Genomic DNA, 15,369 nt, shown 5'->3' with positions numbered 1-15,369 from the left:
CACTTGTTTAAGCCTGGAGGGAGGTATTGATTGAAACAAGAAAGAGTTAGAAGTAGTGCAAATGCTGAACTAGAAGATTGGTGGGGACATTTCACATTTGGCAAGGGGGCCTACCAAAGCCCCGCGTCAGTGGAGGCCATTAACTCTGCTACCGTAATGGAGTTCTGTTTGTATTATGAAGAAATCTCGGACTGCCTGGGGGCGCCCTATGCTGAAATTCATCAGCGGTTCAGGAAATGCACTTTTGCTACTTCTGAATAATAGGCTTTGTTACTGGTGCGGCCCGCTCAACATTCATTTTTGATTTTCAGTAACAATCCCTCAAAGCTGGAGAATATTTCTGAATACAAAATTCCTGAACAACCCCCTGAATGTAGTACTACTAATTGGTTTGCCTGCCTGAGACTTACCTGCCTTGCATTGTGGACATCTGCACAGAAGATATCAATCACAATGGTATCATTAAATAGGACGACGCTCCTGATGCATGAAAGGTGATGCTCCTGAATGACCAGCAGTAGGTCCAGTTTAAATTTAGTAGGACAACCAAGGGTTTGTTGGGGCTGGGACAATTCTTATTTACAGCAGGTCTCCCATCTTGCCAAACCAATTTTATTTTGCAAGACCAAGATTGTTGTGATCAGTAGCCAAAGCTCATCTGCCTGCACCCAGCAGATGCAGAAGTATAATCCTCTGAACCTACTATTATTAAGTTAATTGTGGGGCAAGGAAACTGTGGCAGATTTCCTGGAGCGTCAGTGTCACATGGCAAAAGACTTTGCATCTCTGGAGAATAGACTATGTATCAGCACCCATACACACACACTGCATTGCCATAAAACTCCACTGAACACTGATTTTTGGAAATGGCTGAGGTTATCAAGAATACGTTTCATCATTCTTTCAGAAGATCATTCCTATGCAATCAAAATACTTTGTTGGTACAGGCAGAACCTTGTTGGCAAATCTTGTGAAAACTTTGAAGACTAATTTATTTTAGAAGCATGTTTTGAAGTCAAAACTGAATACAGAGAGGTAGTCTAAAGAATTTACTTCAAAGATACGCATTGATGGTGTATAAACAATATTTATGTTGCACTTTGGATATAAAGAAACATGAACAATGGGAAGAATCCTCATTTCTTTAAAAGTGTTCACATTTTAATGATGTATATATTGGTATTAAGGAAGAGCTGTATAGGGAAAAGACGATTCATTGATTTCAATATTATTTAAACAATCCAAATAAAAGTTTTTTATAATGCAATTTAATGGACTGCCTTGAGTATACAGTGGAAAGAGAGTGTGCACTCACACAACAGAACCTTATTATAAAAGGGAGTGAGATTATGACAAAACGTCTGTACATAATTCACTAAGATTCTATTTGTTTTTTAATTCTAGAAACATCAGAATGCCATCAATATTCCAAAGAGTCTGAGGCACAGGAATATTTTGAAGATATGTACTTTCCTACATCTAGGGTAAAGCTCTCGCTGTAGTGATATGTATCAAAAGTATCAATCTTGTCTTTAGATATCTACTGTGAAACAGTCATCGTCAGCTCAGCTCCTGCAGAATATATGCCAGTGCCACACAGAGTGGTGACCCAGAGTAGTGTCTCTTTTTCGCTCTCTTATCCCATTCCCCTTTTCCTAGGTCTCCAAATATATCACTATTTCATATAGTTGGTTGCATGCATGGATAAGTGTGTAAAGGTACATCACTCTTGTTGGATTAAAAATTCAGGTTAGCGCATTCTGACATAGATGAGGCAGGATAGGAACAAGCTTTGAGGACAACCATCAGAATCAAAGTGTGCATGCTGGTGGATGAGTGCCAGGACAGGAAGACACAGAAAGACAGAAGACGATGTCTAACTCTCAAGTAGGTACAGTATCATGATAAATTGTATTAACGGTGGGTAACAGTTCAAAAAGGATGATAATAGTTGACTTTGGCTGGCAGTGACAGTTTGTGAAAAGTATGTAGTCTGTGGATGCTTGTCAGAACTGATTAGAGCAGCCACTGAGGTGAGGTCCAGTAGAAGACTCATAACCTTTTTGGAGTTTTTGCTTTATGTGGGGCTAGAACGATGAGTAGAATGTTTTTTTGTTTGTTTAATTTGTTAACAGCTACAACATATCAGAAGCATATGGAGGGTGGCAGTTTGTAGGACGCTTTTCTATATTTGCTGATATGGGAGAATAGAACAAAACAGAGGTTGAATATTTTGGGACAGGGTGATATGAAGCATCAAAGGAAGATACAAGTTACTCTGGAGCAACTGGAAGACAGTCAGAGATGTGAGATAGCAGGCGAGGTAGATATAACTGCAATAGTGACAAAATTGAGGTAGGAGGGATATTTCTCATTGTTTCGAACTTTGTTGAGAGGAATGATGAAAGGTCATTGGAGATTAGTGGATATTATTCAGGGTGAAGACTGGAACATTTCCAAGGTTCTGTAGAATTGTCAGGGTGGTGGAGGGTGGTGGATGGTGAACTAAGTGTTTGGAGAAGTCAAGGGTACTGGTATTGGTAATGATGAAGAGGGGTTAGTCTTTTCTGAGACAAACACAATAAATTAAGGCAATGCCATCAAAATAGCGCATGTCATATTCATCTTGAATTTCCACTGAAAAAGATTGGTCTTAGGCGCTTGTGCCAGACAGTAAAGTTAAGGTATGTATTTCAAGGTCCTCTTTTCCTCTACAATCATAAGTGTTTTAAATCTTTCAGGGCCACAACCGATGCATTTCTTCCTGACGCTCCCATCACTCCTCCTCCTAGAAGGGAACAATAATTTCTGTTAATTAAAGAGCTCTTCATTGGAATTATTTTGCTGTAAACATATTAAACAGTGATAATAACTAAACTAGAGCATTGCTCCTTCAACTAAATTAGTCTCCACAATTAACTGAACTAAAGCATTGCTCCTCCAACTAAATTAGTCTCCACACCACACTTTAAAAAGGATAAATACACAATACACCGCTAAGTTCAGAGGATTTGTAACAGAAACTGCTACCAATATTAGTTCCACAGCGACAATTGGAGACCTGCTTTTACTACAGGTATTACTAATATCACTACTATTACTACTACTGCTGTTGATACTACTACTACTAACAATTATAGAAATAATAGTATTACTACTGGTATATTACTACTATCATTTCTAATGCTGATACTACTACTAACAATAATAGTAAACATGTATAGTTCACTCATCTCATATTAAATGTCTTTGAGACAGCATTTTAATCCAAACATAGCTTTTTATTACACTGCAATAATAATGGGTTTAACATTTATACATTATTTCCTGGAATGTATTAGGGAGGACCTGCTCTGAGAAAATCAGCTGACTCCTTACAGTAGTCATGCTGTGGCTCCTGTGTCTCTCAGAGCCACCACACGTTGCCCATTGATGGTAACCCATTTCCTGTACTTAAAAGTATTGGGAGGCATATGGGCTTCTGGCTCTATCTCTTTATCTCCCAGGGACAACATGGTCATCTCTGTCTGCTCCACAAATCTAACTTGGACAAACATCTCCCTAAGTGCTACAATCGCCAACCCAGGTGTCTTTCAGACTGGGACTGGTTACCACTGTTTCCTTGGGAGTTATTTTGGGGGCCTTTTGAGAACTCCTTACTTTTAAGTTTTTTCCCTCCTCTTTCTAAAGGTGGTACCCCTAACCACCCTTTTGGGAGACCCCAATATTTGGACACTACATCAGATTGACCACAAACCCACATACATTGCTGCACACATCCTAGGTGTCATTTTTGCAAATCAAAAACTGTTACCTTTCAAAAGATTACTCTAGTCACATGGTTGGGCTACCACCTGGTAGCTTTCCAACACAAAACACCACAAATCACCACACATAAGGCCACCTTACAGGCAACCATATATCGACTGTGGAACAAACTCAATTTTGAATACTTAGAAACACAACTAACATCCAACAGATATCTAGACACAAACAAAATCTATCAGTGGCTCCAGGAAGCTTTACATATCCTAATACCACTAAAATCCAAACAACAAGACACCTTGGATGAATGCTGAGCTAAAAAATATAAATCAACAAACACAAACTTAACAGAATATACAAGTCAACAATCAAAAAAGCTAAATAAAGTACTATTCAAACAGAATTCAATATGTGTAAATAAAGAATTTCATAAAATAATCTTTGAATTTCGTGAACCTAAATGCACAGAAGGAATTCATCCAGTTTCTTAAGAATTTACTGACAAACTAGCTAATTATTAGACAACCAAAGCAGACATGTTAGATTCCTATTCAAAACAAAGGTAAAACACCAGCGCCAACCCATTTTCAACAATCCCCTCCAAGAGTTGGCTAACCCAACCTCTAAATTCCTTCAAGCAATCGTCAGAAACTGAATTTACGGATTTTGCCAAAGCAATCAGGCCAGCTGACTGCTGTCCTGACCCTTGTCCACCACACATCTTGCAGACCATTCTTTCAACCATCTCTGCTGCCACACCAGTCAGAGCAATCATCAGTATTTCTTTAACTATAAGAGTATTTACAGAAAACTTAAATGAAGCATACATACGCCCATTATTAAAGAAAGCAAACTACGACCCACATGACCCCAACAACTATAGACCGATTTCAAATGGACCTTTCCTGGACAAACTAATAGAAAGAGCAGCATTCACCCAGATGAAACAATTCATTGAAGCCAACTTCATACTTTCTGATATTGAAACAGGATTCAGTCCAGAAAGATGCCTAGAATCTGCCCTCATCACTATCTGGGATGACCTTAAATATGCATTAGACTAAAACGGAGTTGCTGCACTCCTCTTGGATCTCTCAGCTGCCTTTGACAATGATGATCAAGGCACTCTAATCCAGAGACTATGAAGCTGGTATAGAAGGGACTGCTCTCGACTGGATAGCATCCTACCTTCAAAACAAAACAAATGCCATTCAAGCCCCCCTTTCTCATCCAAACTGTAGTTCACATAAGCAGGGGTCCCTCAAGGCTCTATCATCTCACCCATTCTTTTCAACATCTATATGAAGTCATTTCTACTCACATGCTATAACTACACAGATGGGACACAAACACTTTTTAAACTGGTAAGCCCCTAAGCCATTCGAAACTCAAAAATCTTCATTTGCCTCAGAGCTGTTGATCAGTGGATGACATCAAGCCATCTCAAACTGAATGCATTCACAACAGATATACTCATGTGCTAATTGGAAAAATGATGGCCCACTCTGTGCCTGATAATCTGGGACCATCTCCTAAAGTATCCAAGGAAGTAAGAAACATTGGAATTACCATTAACTGTAAGCTATCGATGAATGCCCAAGTGGAGACTTTAGCAAGATCAAACTTCATTACTATGAAACCTCGGCAACGTATCTTCCCCCACCTAGGGTTTCCAAACACGAGCCATGCTGATATCTCCCTTATACTGTCTAAACGTGATTGCTCTAATGGCCTCTACCAAGGATCAGCCTTATAAACTATGAAAAGAATACAATGGATTTAGAACTCTACTGCCACACTCCTAGATGTAAAGTCACAGGCCCACATATCCCCTGTCTTGAAGACCCTACATTGCTTACTGGTTGCCAGAAGATCAACCCTCAAGTTGCTTTGTTCCACACACTAAGCAAAACACGAACACATTTCAGGAATAAATTGCCAAATACTTAAAACAAAGGAGTCTTTGCTCCAGATTAGCACCTTGCCTCAAAACCCAAGCATACAGGGAAAAAAATATGATTATATGCTTATGAGCCTGTTATTTCTATTTTATATATCACAATGTATAAATAGGATCATAACAATTGTATCTCTAAGTGCTTCACTATTAAAATATAGAGAAAATATACAATTAAAATAAATATAAATATATAAACAAATTTAAAAAAATTAAATTCCCCCCAAATAATATAAATAATAAATTAGCTTTATGTACAGTAACACTTCAAAGTCGGAGTTTCTAACTATCTATCCATACATGTTCATATGAAATTTTTATATAACACAACTTAATATCTCTTTATTATTTTCCATATACATGTATACATTTCTAAGTAGTCTGTATAGTCTATGTTAAAAATAATTCTGAGTGGTAGGCCCCGGGGCCCGACTGTATCCTGCAGATTTATTCATACAGGATAAAGACTTATGGGTCCCATATTTAAAGCTTCTAGCTAATGCTATTGAAAATGGTGCCCCGCTTCCAGAAACCTGGTCTGGTGCTGAAATATTACCGATCTACAAGAAGGGGGACCGATCTGAACAAGGGAATTGTAGACCAATAAGTTTATTGACTTAGTTCAGAAGATCGTAGCCAGACTAGTTCTAAGGAGAATACAGGGTTGGATGACCGAAACTGACATCCTAACACCACTACAAACAGGGTTTTGGTCGCACACAAGCACTCTCGACCAGGCCTATAGGTTTGTATTAATCTACTGGAAGGAGGTGGCCATAGGTGAGGGCACACTCTATGTGGCCTTTGTGGACTTGAAATCCGCCTTTGACCTCGTCCCTTGAGGGTAATTGTGGAAGGCACTACTGACAATGGGGATGCCTCCAGGTTTGGTGGCCATTTTGGTTCAACTTCACGATGCAACTTACGCAAAAGTTCGTTTGGGTAAACTAGGAGAGACCACAGAGAGGTTTATGGTGTCCAAAGGGGTTCGACAAGGGTGCGTGTTGGCACCCACTTTGTTTTCCTTATTTATAAACGGGGTAGTTCAGTACTTCCTAGATCATCCAACTGACGCCCCAATGGGATGGGTATGCTCAGACGTGAGTCCCATGCTCTCCACACCACTGGATTCAAGCAAGCCGGGCTGAAGACAGCTGGAATGCCAGAAACCGGTTCTCGGAAGCTTGTTTCCGGTCCAGGGAAGGCATGGCTTATGGGTTCGGGCTGGACTGTTCCCATGAGGCACAGGGTCAGACTGATTTGCATATGGCCATGTCTGAACTGTGGTGGGGTGGAGTGCAAAAAAACGATGGATTTAGGCCCAGATCTCTGTACTGGGGTGAATATATGACATTGTTCTGCATTCTGTCCATCAACTGTGGTTTTTGCATTTGTCAGCCGGAGTGGGATGGGTATGCTCAGACGTGAGTCCCATGCTCTCCACACCACTGGATTCAAGCAAGCCGGGCTGAAGATGGCTGAAATGCCAGAAACCGGTCCTCAGAAGCTTGTTTCCGGTCCAGGGAAGGCATGGCTTATCGGTTCGGGCTGGACTGTTCCCATGAGGCACAGGTTCAGACTGATTTGCATATGGCCATGTCTGAACTGGGCTGGTGTGGAGTGCAAAAAAACGATGGATTTAGGCCCTGATCTCTGTACTGGGGTGAATGTCTGACATTGTTCTGCATTCTGTCCATCAACTGTGGTTTTTGGATTTGTCACTCGAGTGGGATGGGTATGCTCAGACGTGATTCCCATGCTCTCACACCACTGGATTCAAGCAAGCCGGGCTGAAGACGGCTGCAATGCCAGAAACCGGTCCTCGGAAGCTTGTTTCCGGTCTAGGGAAGGCATGGCTTATCGGTTCGGGCTGGACTGTTCCCATGAGGCACAGGGTCAGACTGATTTGCATATGGCCATGTTTGAACTGGGGTGGTGTGGAGTGCAAAAAAAAGATGGTTTTAGGTCCAGATCTCTGTACTGGGGTGAATGTATGACATTGTTCTGCATTCTGTCCATCAACTGTGGTTTTTGCATTTGTCGCCCCAATGTTAGCGGGCATGAAAATACCATTACTCATGTTCGCGGACGACACCCTGCTTTTATCCAAGACGAGACAGGGGTTGCAGGCGGCACTGTCTCGTTTTGAGGTGTTTTGCTGCGAACATGAGCTAGTGGTTAATGTAGGGAAGACAAAGTTTATGGTGCTCCATAAATCTAAGACCATCAAAGCTAGTGTATATATGGACGGTGCTTTATTAGAGCAGACAGATGTGTTTACCTACTTGGGTGTTATATTTAGTAGCAAACTAAGTTGGATGCCCTAAGTAGAGATGCTAGCATTAAAACATGCGCAATTAGCTGGTGCCCTGCTTAAGGAATTCAGGCTCCCCCAAACAAAGCCTTTCGCCCCCATATTAAAAATGTATACAACTAAAATTAGCCCAGCTATATTATATGGTGCAGAGTTATGGGGCTTCGATAATTTATCCCCTCTTACCACAGCCCAATACAAGTTTGCAAGATCGATAGTTGGTCTTCCGCAATCTTCTCCTCTATTACCTCTTTACCTTGACTTGGGTCGTCACACCATTGAAGATGTTGCGCTTTATAGACCCTGTATGCCAAGGCCTTACTGGAAGTGAGGAGTTTGAGCCGATCACATAAGATCCCATGGCTGATTAACATTAGGTCCTTATTGTCTGAGATGGGGATGAGTCCTGAGGTTATGGAATTTCCATCGAAGAAGACCTATAGAGCAGCCTATTGGGAAATGGTTAAAACCAAGAGATTCTCTTCCCATATAAGGCAGTCACTGTCAAGGGATTTCCTTGATATTAAGGACGAGGTTGGTTTTGAAGGCTATTGGGATCTTATTACTAAGCCTCACAATCGGTAGCTCTACCACCAGTTTAGAATAGGCACGCTGCCAATAAGATGCTTTACAAGAAAATGGAATCCCGCTAGGAGTGACAAGTGCATATTTTGTCAGGGACACAGTGACAACATAGATCACCTTCTATTCGCATGTCCTGCTCATCACTTGCCGAGGATAAAATGGCTTAAACCGGTATGCTTATCTATGAATACAAGAACAGCGATGGTTGCAAGAAGAATTTTAAAATCAGATACCACCACCCTCACTGTGATTGGTGTGTCAAAGTTCTTGAGCTGGGCATGGGCCATTCGTAACAAAAAGGGGGGTAATGTAGGCTATAGAGTATTGATGGACCCTACTTTGTAGGAGTATGAGTTATGATCTGCACCATCCTGTTACTGTGAGGCAGATAATCTGTTCTTTTTTAACACTCTCGTTGTTGAAACGAAGACTGCATGTTGTTTCTAAATATCAAATTCATATTTTAAAATCCCGTTTTAATATGTATACATATTTATTTATTAATTTATGTCGATCTGAAATAGTAGTTTTGTTTAACATCCACTTATTTATATGATGTATTTTAAGTGAAAGAGTACTTGTTTTAACTTTGGACAATCATGTCTTTTACGATGAATAATCGAAATAAAGACTTTATAGAATTGAATTCAATTGTATCTATATATTTGTTACTCTACGTCTTCTGTAGATTAAATGAATAGATAAATGAAAAATTAAGCCCTTCAACTCTCTCCAATTTACTACTCTATGTATCATCCGATATCTCTTTCATTATGTACTCTATCTCCACTCTCTGACTTCTACCAAATCTCATTGTACCATTATGATCTCCCTACAAAACTCTTCTGAACTCTTCGCTCCTATATCCCTCCTTTGACTCATTCCAAACCTCATTTTACTGCTATTATTTCCCTAATGACCCTTTCTCCTCCTTTGACTCATCACAAACCTTCTTTACTACTATGATCTCCCATAGAACACTTACTAGACTATTCCTTCCTCTATCCCTCCTATCTTCTATTCAATCCAACTAACAGACTCACATGTCCAATGCTCGAACTTAGATTAGTTCTGGAGAAGTGCGCTACTTGTCAAAAAGCGCTTTAACTCCTCGACAGGGTAGTAAACGCTATCAAAATACAATTACAATTACTATTCTTGGTGGGGATTTAAACCCCAAAAGCCCAATTTTTTCATTCACAGCCACCTCTTTTGAATTATGAGAGTTCTTTGGATGTCTTAGATGTGGGAAGATGTGCCTAGTGTAAGCCTAACTGGATCTGTATTTTGCTATTGTCACATGATTCACTGCTATTGAGAAACAGTCCATCTGTATATTGTGGCAGACTCTCAAGTGCTGGAAAAGATTGTTAAATCGCCTTCAGAAATGCCAAAAAACCTACATCTTGTCAATCAATAGATTTGAAAAATGTAACCAAGTTTTTTTCTGGTCACTTTTTTTTCCCTTACAAGAGTACCTTCAAGATCATTTGCAAAGATGTGGGGCTAAAACTGAAATCAATCTAGCAGGTGCCAATAAATTCCTTTAGTTTAGCAGAATGCAATCAAACGTTTGCTCTGACAGTCTTTAAAAAATACAATGGCTTTCACAAAGCACCAATTCCAACAACATGATGTCTCCAAATCAATTCTACCGGAAACTGATGCATCTGATAGAGCTAATGGGGCTGTCTAATTACAAGAAAAGCCTAAAGTTCTTAAACGCCTGTCACTTCTTTTCTCACAACGTTTTCAATGACAGAAAATTATTATGTGCTGGTGAAAGAATGTCTTGCTATAGAAGATGCTTTTATAGAGTGACAACATCAAAGAGTTACTGTGCATACTGATAATGTGAACCTTCAAGTACTACAGCAAGCTGAATGTTAAAACAGTAGTCAGGCAAGATGGTCTTCTTTTTACAACAGTATGACTTTTTCATTCTGGAGGTACCAGGAAACCGAAATACAGTAGCATATTTCCTTTATTGCCAATATCCTGAGAGAGAATTTCCTGAACAAATAGAGAAGATACTTCCTTTCGAGGCTTTATTTGCTACCCTGACAATAGATTTTCTGGTTTGACTAAGAAAAAGTACTAAAGGTTTTCAACAATGTTAAGGCGCTAATCAATACCTTTGACCTGGAATAAAATAGACTAATGGATTAGTGTTATATCAAGATAAATTGTTCATTCCTTCTAAGGCTCTTCAAAGGTTAGTAACAAAGTTAAGTCATGGTAAACATGTCACAGGACATAAAGGCAGAAAGACCACCAACAAAACTATAAGAATATGTATTACATTTAACTTTATTTTTCAGAGTCTGTTAGAAATGTTGTTTTATTAGTATGACAGTACTACAGTTTTGGTACTGTATAAATACAGTGAGGTACTTGCCACAATGTGCAGCGAAGTTACAAAATATGCTGTCAGTTCTGTCTGTTCTGTGCCATAACTGGCAGGGGGTTGAGCTCAGGTAAATTTACTCACTTTGGGATTCAACCTGACAAGTTACTGTTATTATTCCTTGAGGTGGGCAAGAGCCCACCCTAAATAATAATCCACTTTATCCCGCTACCCTACCACTGTGTTTGCTGCCAGCCTGGCTGAGCTGACAAAGAGTTTCAATCTCCAGGTCTCACCTTACCTTTATTTGCGAAAGGGCAGGCCTGTTTACAAGTTAATTAATTCTTGGGTCAACCGTAAGTGGTCTTCCTGCAGAGAATGAGAACATCTCACCTCGCCCAGACTAATATCTCAGCTCTGAGAGCATTTTTCACACCTCATTAATTGCAAGCCCTGGCAAACAAGCGGCCAGTAGGAAAGCACTGATTAGCCTACTGGATGTCGAACCAGGTTAAATATAATTTTATAAAAGATACAGTGAATAGTTACTTTTTAAAAAAGATATAAGATTTCAATTTTTAATCAAACTGAAGTTGAAAAATATATACTTTAGCATTAAAATTAACTTTTCCGAAAAATTAAATATTGTATTTGAATGACTTGTATTGCTGTTTTCTGACCAACATTACACATAAAACTTAAATCAGTATTTAGGGCCTCATTAGAGTTTCGCCAACAGGGTACCCCATCATAAATTTGTCAGATATCCTGTCTGCCTTATTAATAGTGTAATGAGGCGGATTGGATGAGCACCACATTTATGACTAGTACACATCCATCAAACTCTAAATCAGGCCCTTACACTTTTTGTAGGACTCAGCTACAGCCCTAACAGTGATAGTAGTTTTTGGGCCCTATTTATTGAAGGAACGTGTAATTTTACATGTTATACATGTTCCATTATCTCATAGGCATCAGTGTGTATTGAGTAGTGAGCTGTTAATATTTAAAGCTGGGGTTTCTGGCTGTCAAAAGGATTATTTTGACAGTTTTGCCAGCAGATTTTATGCTGCTGCACTGAGGCACCACATGTTAGGCCTGACACCATGTTTTACAGGCCCATTCTCAGAATGGCACAATAGTTGCTGTACTCCACAGGTGGCATTAAACTGAAATCCCCTGGGTACTTTTGATATACCATATACTAAGGAATTGTAGGTAAGGTAAAAATGTAAATTGTAAAGGTCCACTATAGCCAGGTAGGTATTTATAAAGAGGTCAATAAATGCAGCACTGTACAGACCAGCTTGTCAAAGCCAGTATAGTTTAGAAAAGAACTTTATAACATGACATAAAATGAATCTAACTGGCAAAGACATAAAAGAACAATGCAACATAAATCAAGGTCAAACTAAGGTAATCATGTTTAAAGGCTGGAACACAGGCACTGTTAAGTAGGGGTAAAGTGCCCCCATTCTAGCACCTGGCCCCATTCAAACACCTGTTCCATTCCACAGGCCATCCCCATCTCTCTTTCTGACCCTATCCCTTCACTTCCTTCACCCATTACACTTGGCCAATCCACCCCCCAACCATCAAATCTACTCATTCACAGAAACCTCCTAATTCCCCTAAGCACCAGTATTCCCATCACCCCCCCATAACAGCACCAGCAGTGCAAATTACCCCAAGACTTCCCTTCCTGACAAACCGCTCCATACCTCAATACTCCGCCATTGTTGTCATACTCCCTCCTTAGAACCTCCTCTCCCAGCAACATCCTAAAAACAACAATCAACCCCATGACCTAGGTGCCTGCATGGCGATATCAGCTCCTGGAGGAAGGAGAGTCCTCTGAGGAGGACATTCATGATAATGGTAGAAACGCAAGTACAATGCCTAGGGGCACAATTGACGATGATAGGATACAGTTTATTTATAACCCACCCACAGACGTTGTTTGCTTTGTGTATTTTAAAATCAATTACAGTAGGGGCTGTAGAATTTTATTGTCCCTTTTTATTAATAAGGATTTAATGATTTATTTTTTTTTGGATTTTTTATTTGCCAGCATAGAAAATGATACATAATGCATTTAATTGGAGCGACCACCCCCCCATCCCCCACCCTTCAATGAAAGGAGAAAACTATGTATAATTTAGAGAAAAGGTAAAGACACAGTAGACCAAAATGCACAGGGAGAACATACATTTAAGAAATAGAAAAAAAACCCCAAAAAAACAAGAAAGCCACGAAACCCAGGAGTCAACTAAAAAGGAGAGAAAAAAGCAAGATTACACAGCGCTTGGGAGGAGAAGCGGGACGAAGTGATAATTATCCTGACTGTGCCAACCAAGAAGTCAATTTTTCCCACAACTCCAGTCCCTTTTTCTGTCCTTTCCGACCTTTCTTTGCATACACAGCGATTTCTAGGTGATACGTAGCGATAAATCTGGCTAGCCAATGTGAGAAAGACGGGTGCTCCAGGTCGAGCCAGGCAGAGGCCACACAGAGCCGCCAAACTGTCATCGCAATGAAAATTTGGCCATCTCTTTTCAACCGAGAGGTCTCGGTCTGCGTTCCTAACAGAATAATAGTTGGATTCAATGTTATAGGCTGAGTTGTAACTTCCCTTAAAAATTCCTGCATACGATTTAATGTAATGGAGAGTTTTAAGCATGTGGAAAAAATGTGGATAGAGTTGGCCGCATATTCCGAGCATCTAGGACATAGGGTGCCTTGGCCGGTCCCCCACTTTGCAATTTTACTAGGAGGAGTGAGATACAGAAAAAAAATTGTTTTAAAATGTTGCGCCTGTAATTTGGCTGAAATGAAAATGTTCTGTGAAAGGGCGAGTGAGTTAAAAAAAAGTGCTGCTGCGAGTATCAAGTTTGTTATGCCATTTGTCAGCAATGTTCTGTAAGTCGTCAGGGGTCTGCCTATTTATAATTTTATATAACAGGCCAATTCGAGGGGTTAATGGTTTACGTAAGGTATTAAGTAGATCAATTTCCCTAAAGCCTGAAGCCCCCTACCTTCCTAGACAAGAAGTCAAAAACAGAGAGATATTTAAATGCGTCTTCATTTTTAAGTTTAAATTTGGCCAGTAACTCAGAAAAGGGGATTACCCCTTCACAGGTGACGAGATCTCTCAGTTTCAATATGCCGGCCTTATGCCAGTCTGAAAAGTAAGCCCTGCCAAAGATGGCAGGTAGGCTCCCATTGTTCAGCGTGGGAGTATAAAAATGTTATCTACCCAACCCGAAGATTTTGCGGATACTGCGGAAGGTTTTAAAAGAGTTTAGTGATGTCTTAAATCTCAACCTTTTATAGTATCCGTAGGTGGTTTCCTGGAGTAAACATCCCCAGGATTGTTCTCCCAACAGTAGCTGGAAGGGCGAGTGGAGCCCTGATGTCTGAGGGGGTGGAGCCTCTTTTAAAAGTTCTGAGCTGTATTGTAATACCGAAGCCCAATAATAAAGAGTGATGTTAGGAAAAGACCAACCCCCTCGCTCTTTTGGTAAGCATAACTGCCTTAATGCCCTTCTGGGTTGGGAATATGACCAGATAAACTGTGTGAATATTTGTTGAAATTTTTGCAGGTTTGATTTACTGAAATCCAGTGGTATTGTGCGAAAGAAATATAGAAGTTTGGGAAAATATGTCATTTTTATGACATTACATCTGCCAACAGGGGTTAAATGTAGGTTATTGATTTGTTTCAGAGCCTTCTTAGTGTGTGAAGCCAGAGGAGCTAGGTTGTCTATAACAATCTCATCTAGGTTTGAAGACTTCCAAATATTTGGCTTTGGAAACCACTCTGTAATCGATCCAGGGTATTTGGCTATTTGTTATTATTTGTGTTTTGTTTTGGTTCAGGGCCTTGCCAGAAAGGCTCCCAAATGTTAGCGCCTCATTTTCAAGAGCCACTATGGCGTTTGAGGGATCAGGTGAAGTGATAGCCAGATCATCGGCGTAAGCCATGATCTTGGTACAGCTACCTTGAAAGTTGACTAGGGGGATCTCATTATTTCTCTCTATTTGTTTAATAAAGGGGTCCAAATAAAGGGCAAACAACAAAGGGAAGCATGGGCAGCCCTGCCTGGTGCCACAGGAGATCTCAAACTGCCCGGTTAGTTGTCCATTAACGGAGACACAAGCTGTTGGTTTTACATACATGGCTTGTACTGCCTGGGTGATCTTTGGCCCGAATCCCATTCTCCTTATGACTGCCCACAAAAATGCCAGGAGACCCGATCAAAGGCTTTCTCAGCGTCCAAGAGTGTGAGTGACATCGGATCTCCAGCAGCCTGTGTGGTGTCAAAAAGAGTAATGGCCCGTCTAACATGCTCAGTTGTTCCTTTTTTCTGGATGAACCCATGCTGCCACTCTGAACCCAAA

At 40.3% G+C, this 15,369-nt stretch overlaps 1 protein-coding gene across 3 annotated transcripts in view; it reads right to left on the bottom strand.

The window, feature by feature from the left end:
• Positions 1-1,139: 1,139 nt before the first annotated feature.
• The window catches only part of PYROXD2 (pyridine nucleotide-disulphide oxidoreductase domain 2), a 529,340-nt gene continuing 515,110 nt past the window's right edge, over positions 1,140-15,369 (bottom strand). For all 3 annotated transcript variants that reach the window (XM_086922605.1, XM_086922607.1, XM_086922606.1), the window contains one exon: positions 1,140-2,788. In XM_086922605.1, the coding sequence (XP_086778731.1) occupies positions 2,718-2,788 (71 nt within the window). In that variant the 3' untranslated portion in view covers positions 1,140-2,717. The remainder of the gene's footprint in view (positions 2,789-15,369) is intronic.

Source organism: Lissotriton vulgaris, chromosome 5, assembly GCF_964263255.1.
Source record: "Lissotriton vulgaris chromosome 5, aLisVul1.2, whole genome shotgun sequence".
Taxonomy (NCBI): Eukaryota; Metazoa; Chordata; class Amphibia; order Caudata; family Salamandridae; genus Lissotriton; species Lissotriton vulgaris.
This window is presented reverse-complemented; position numbering and strand designations above follow the sequence as displayed.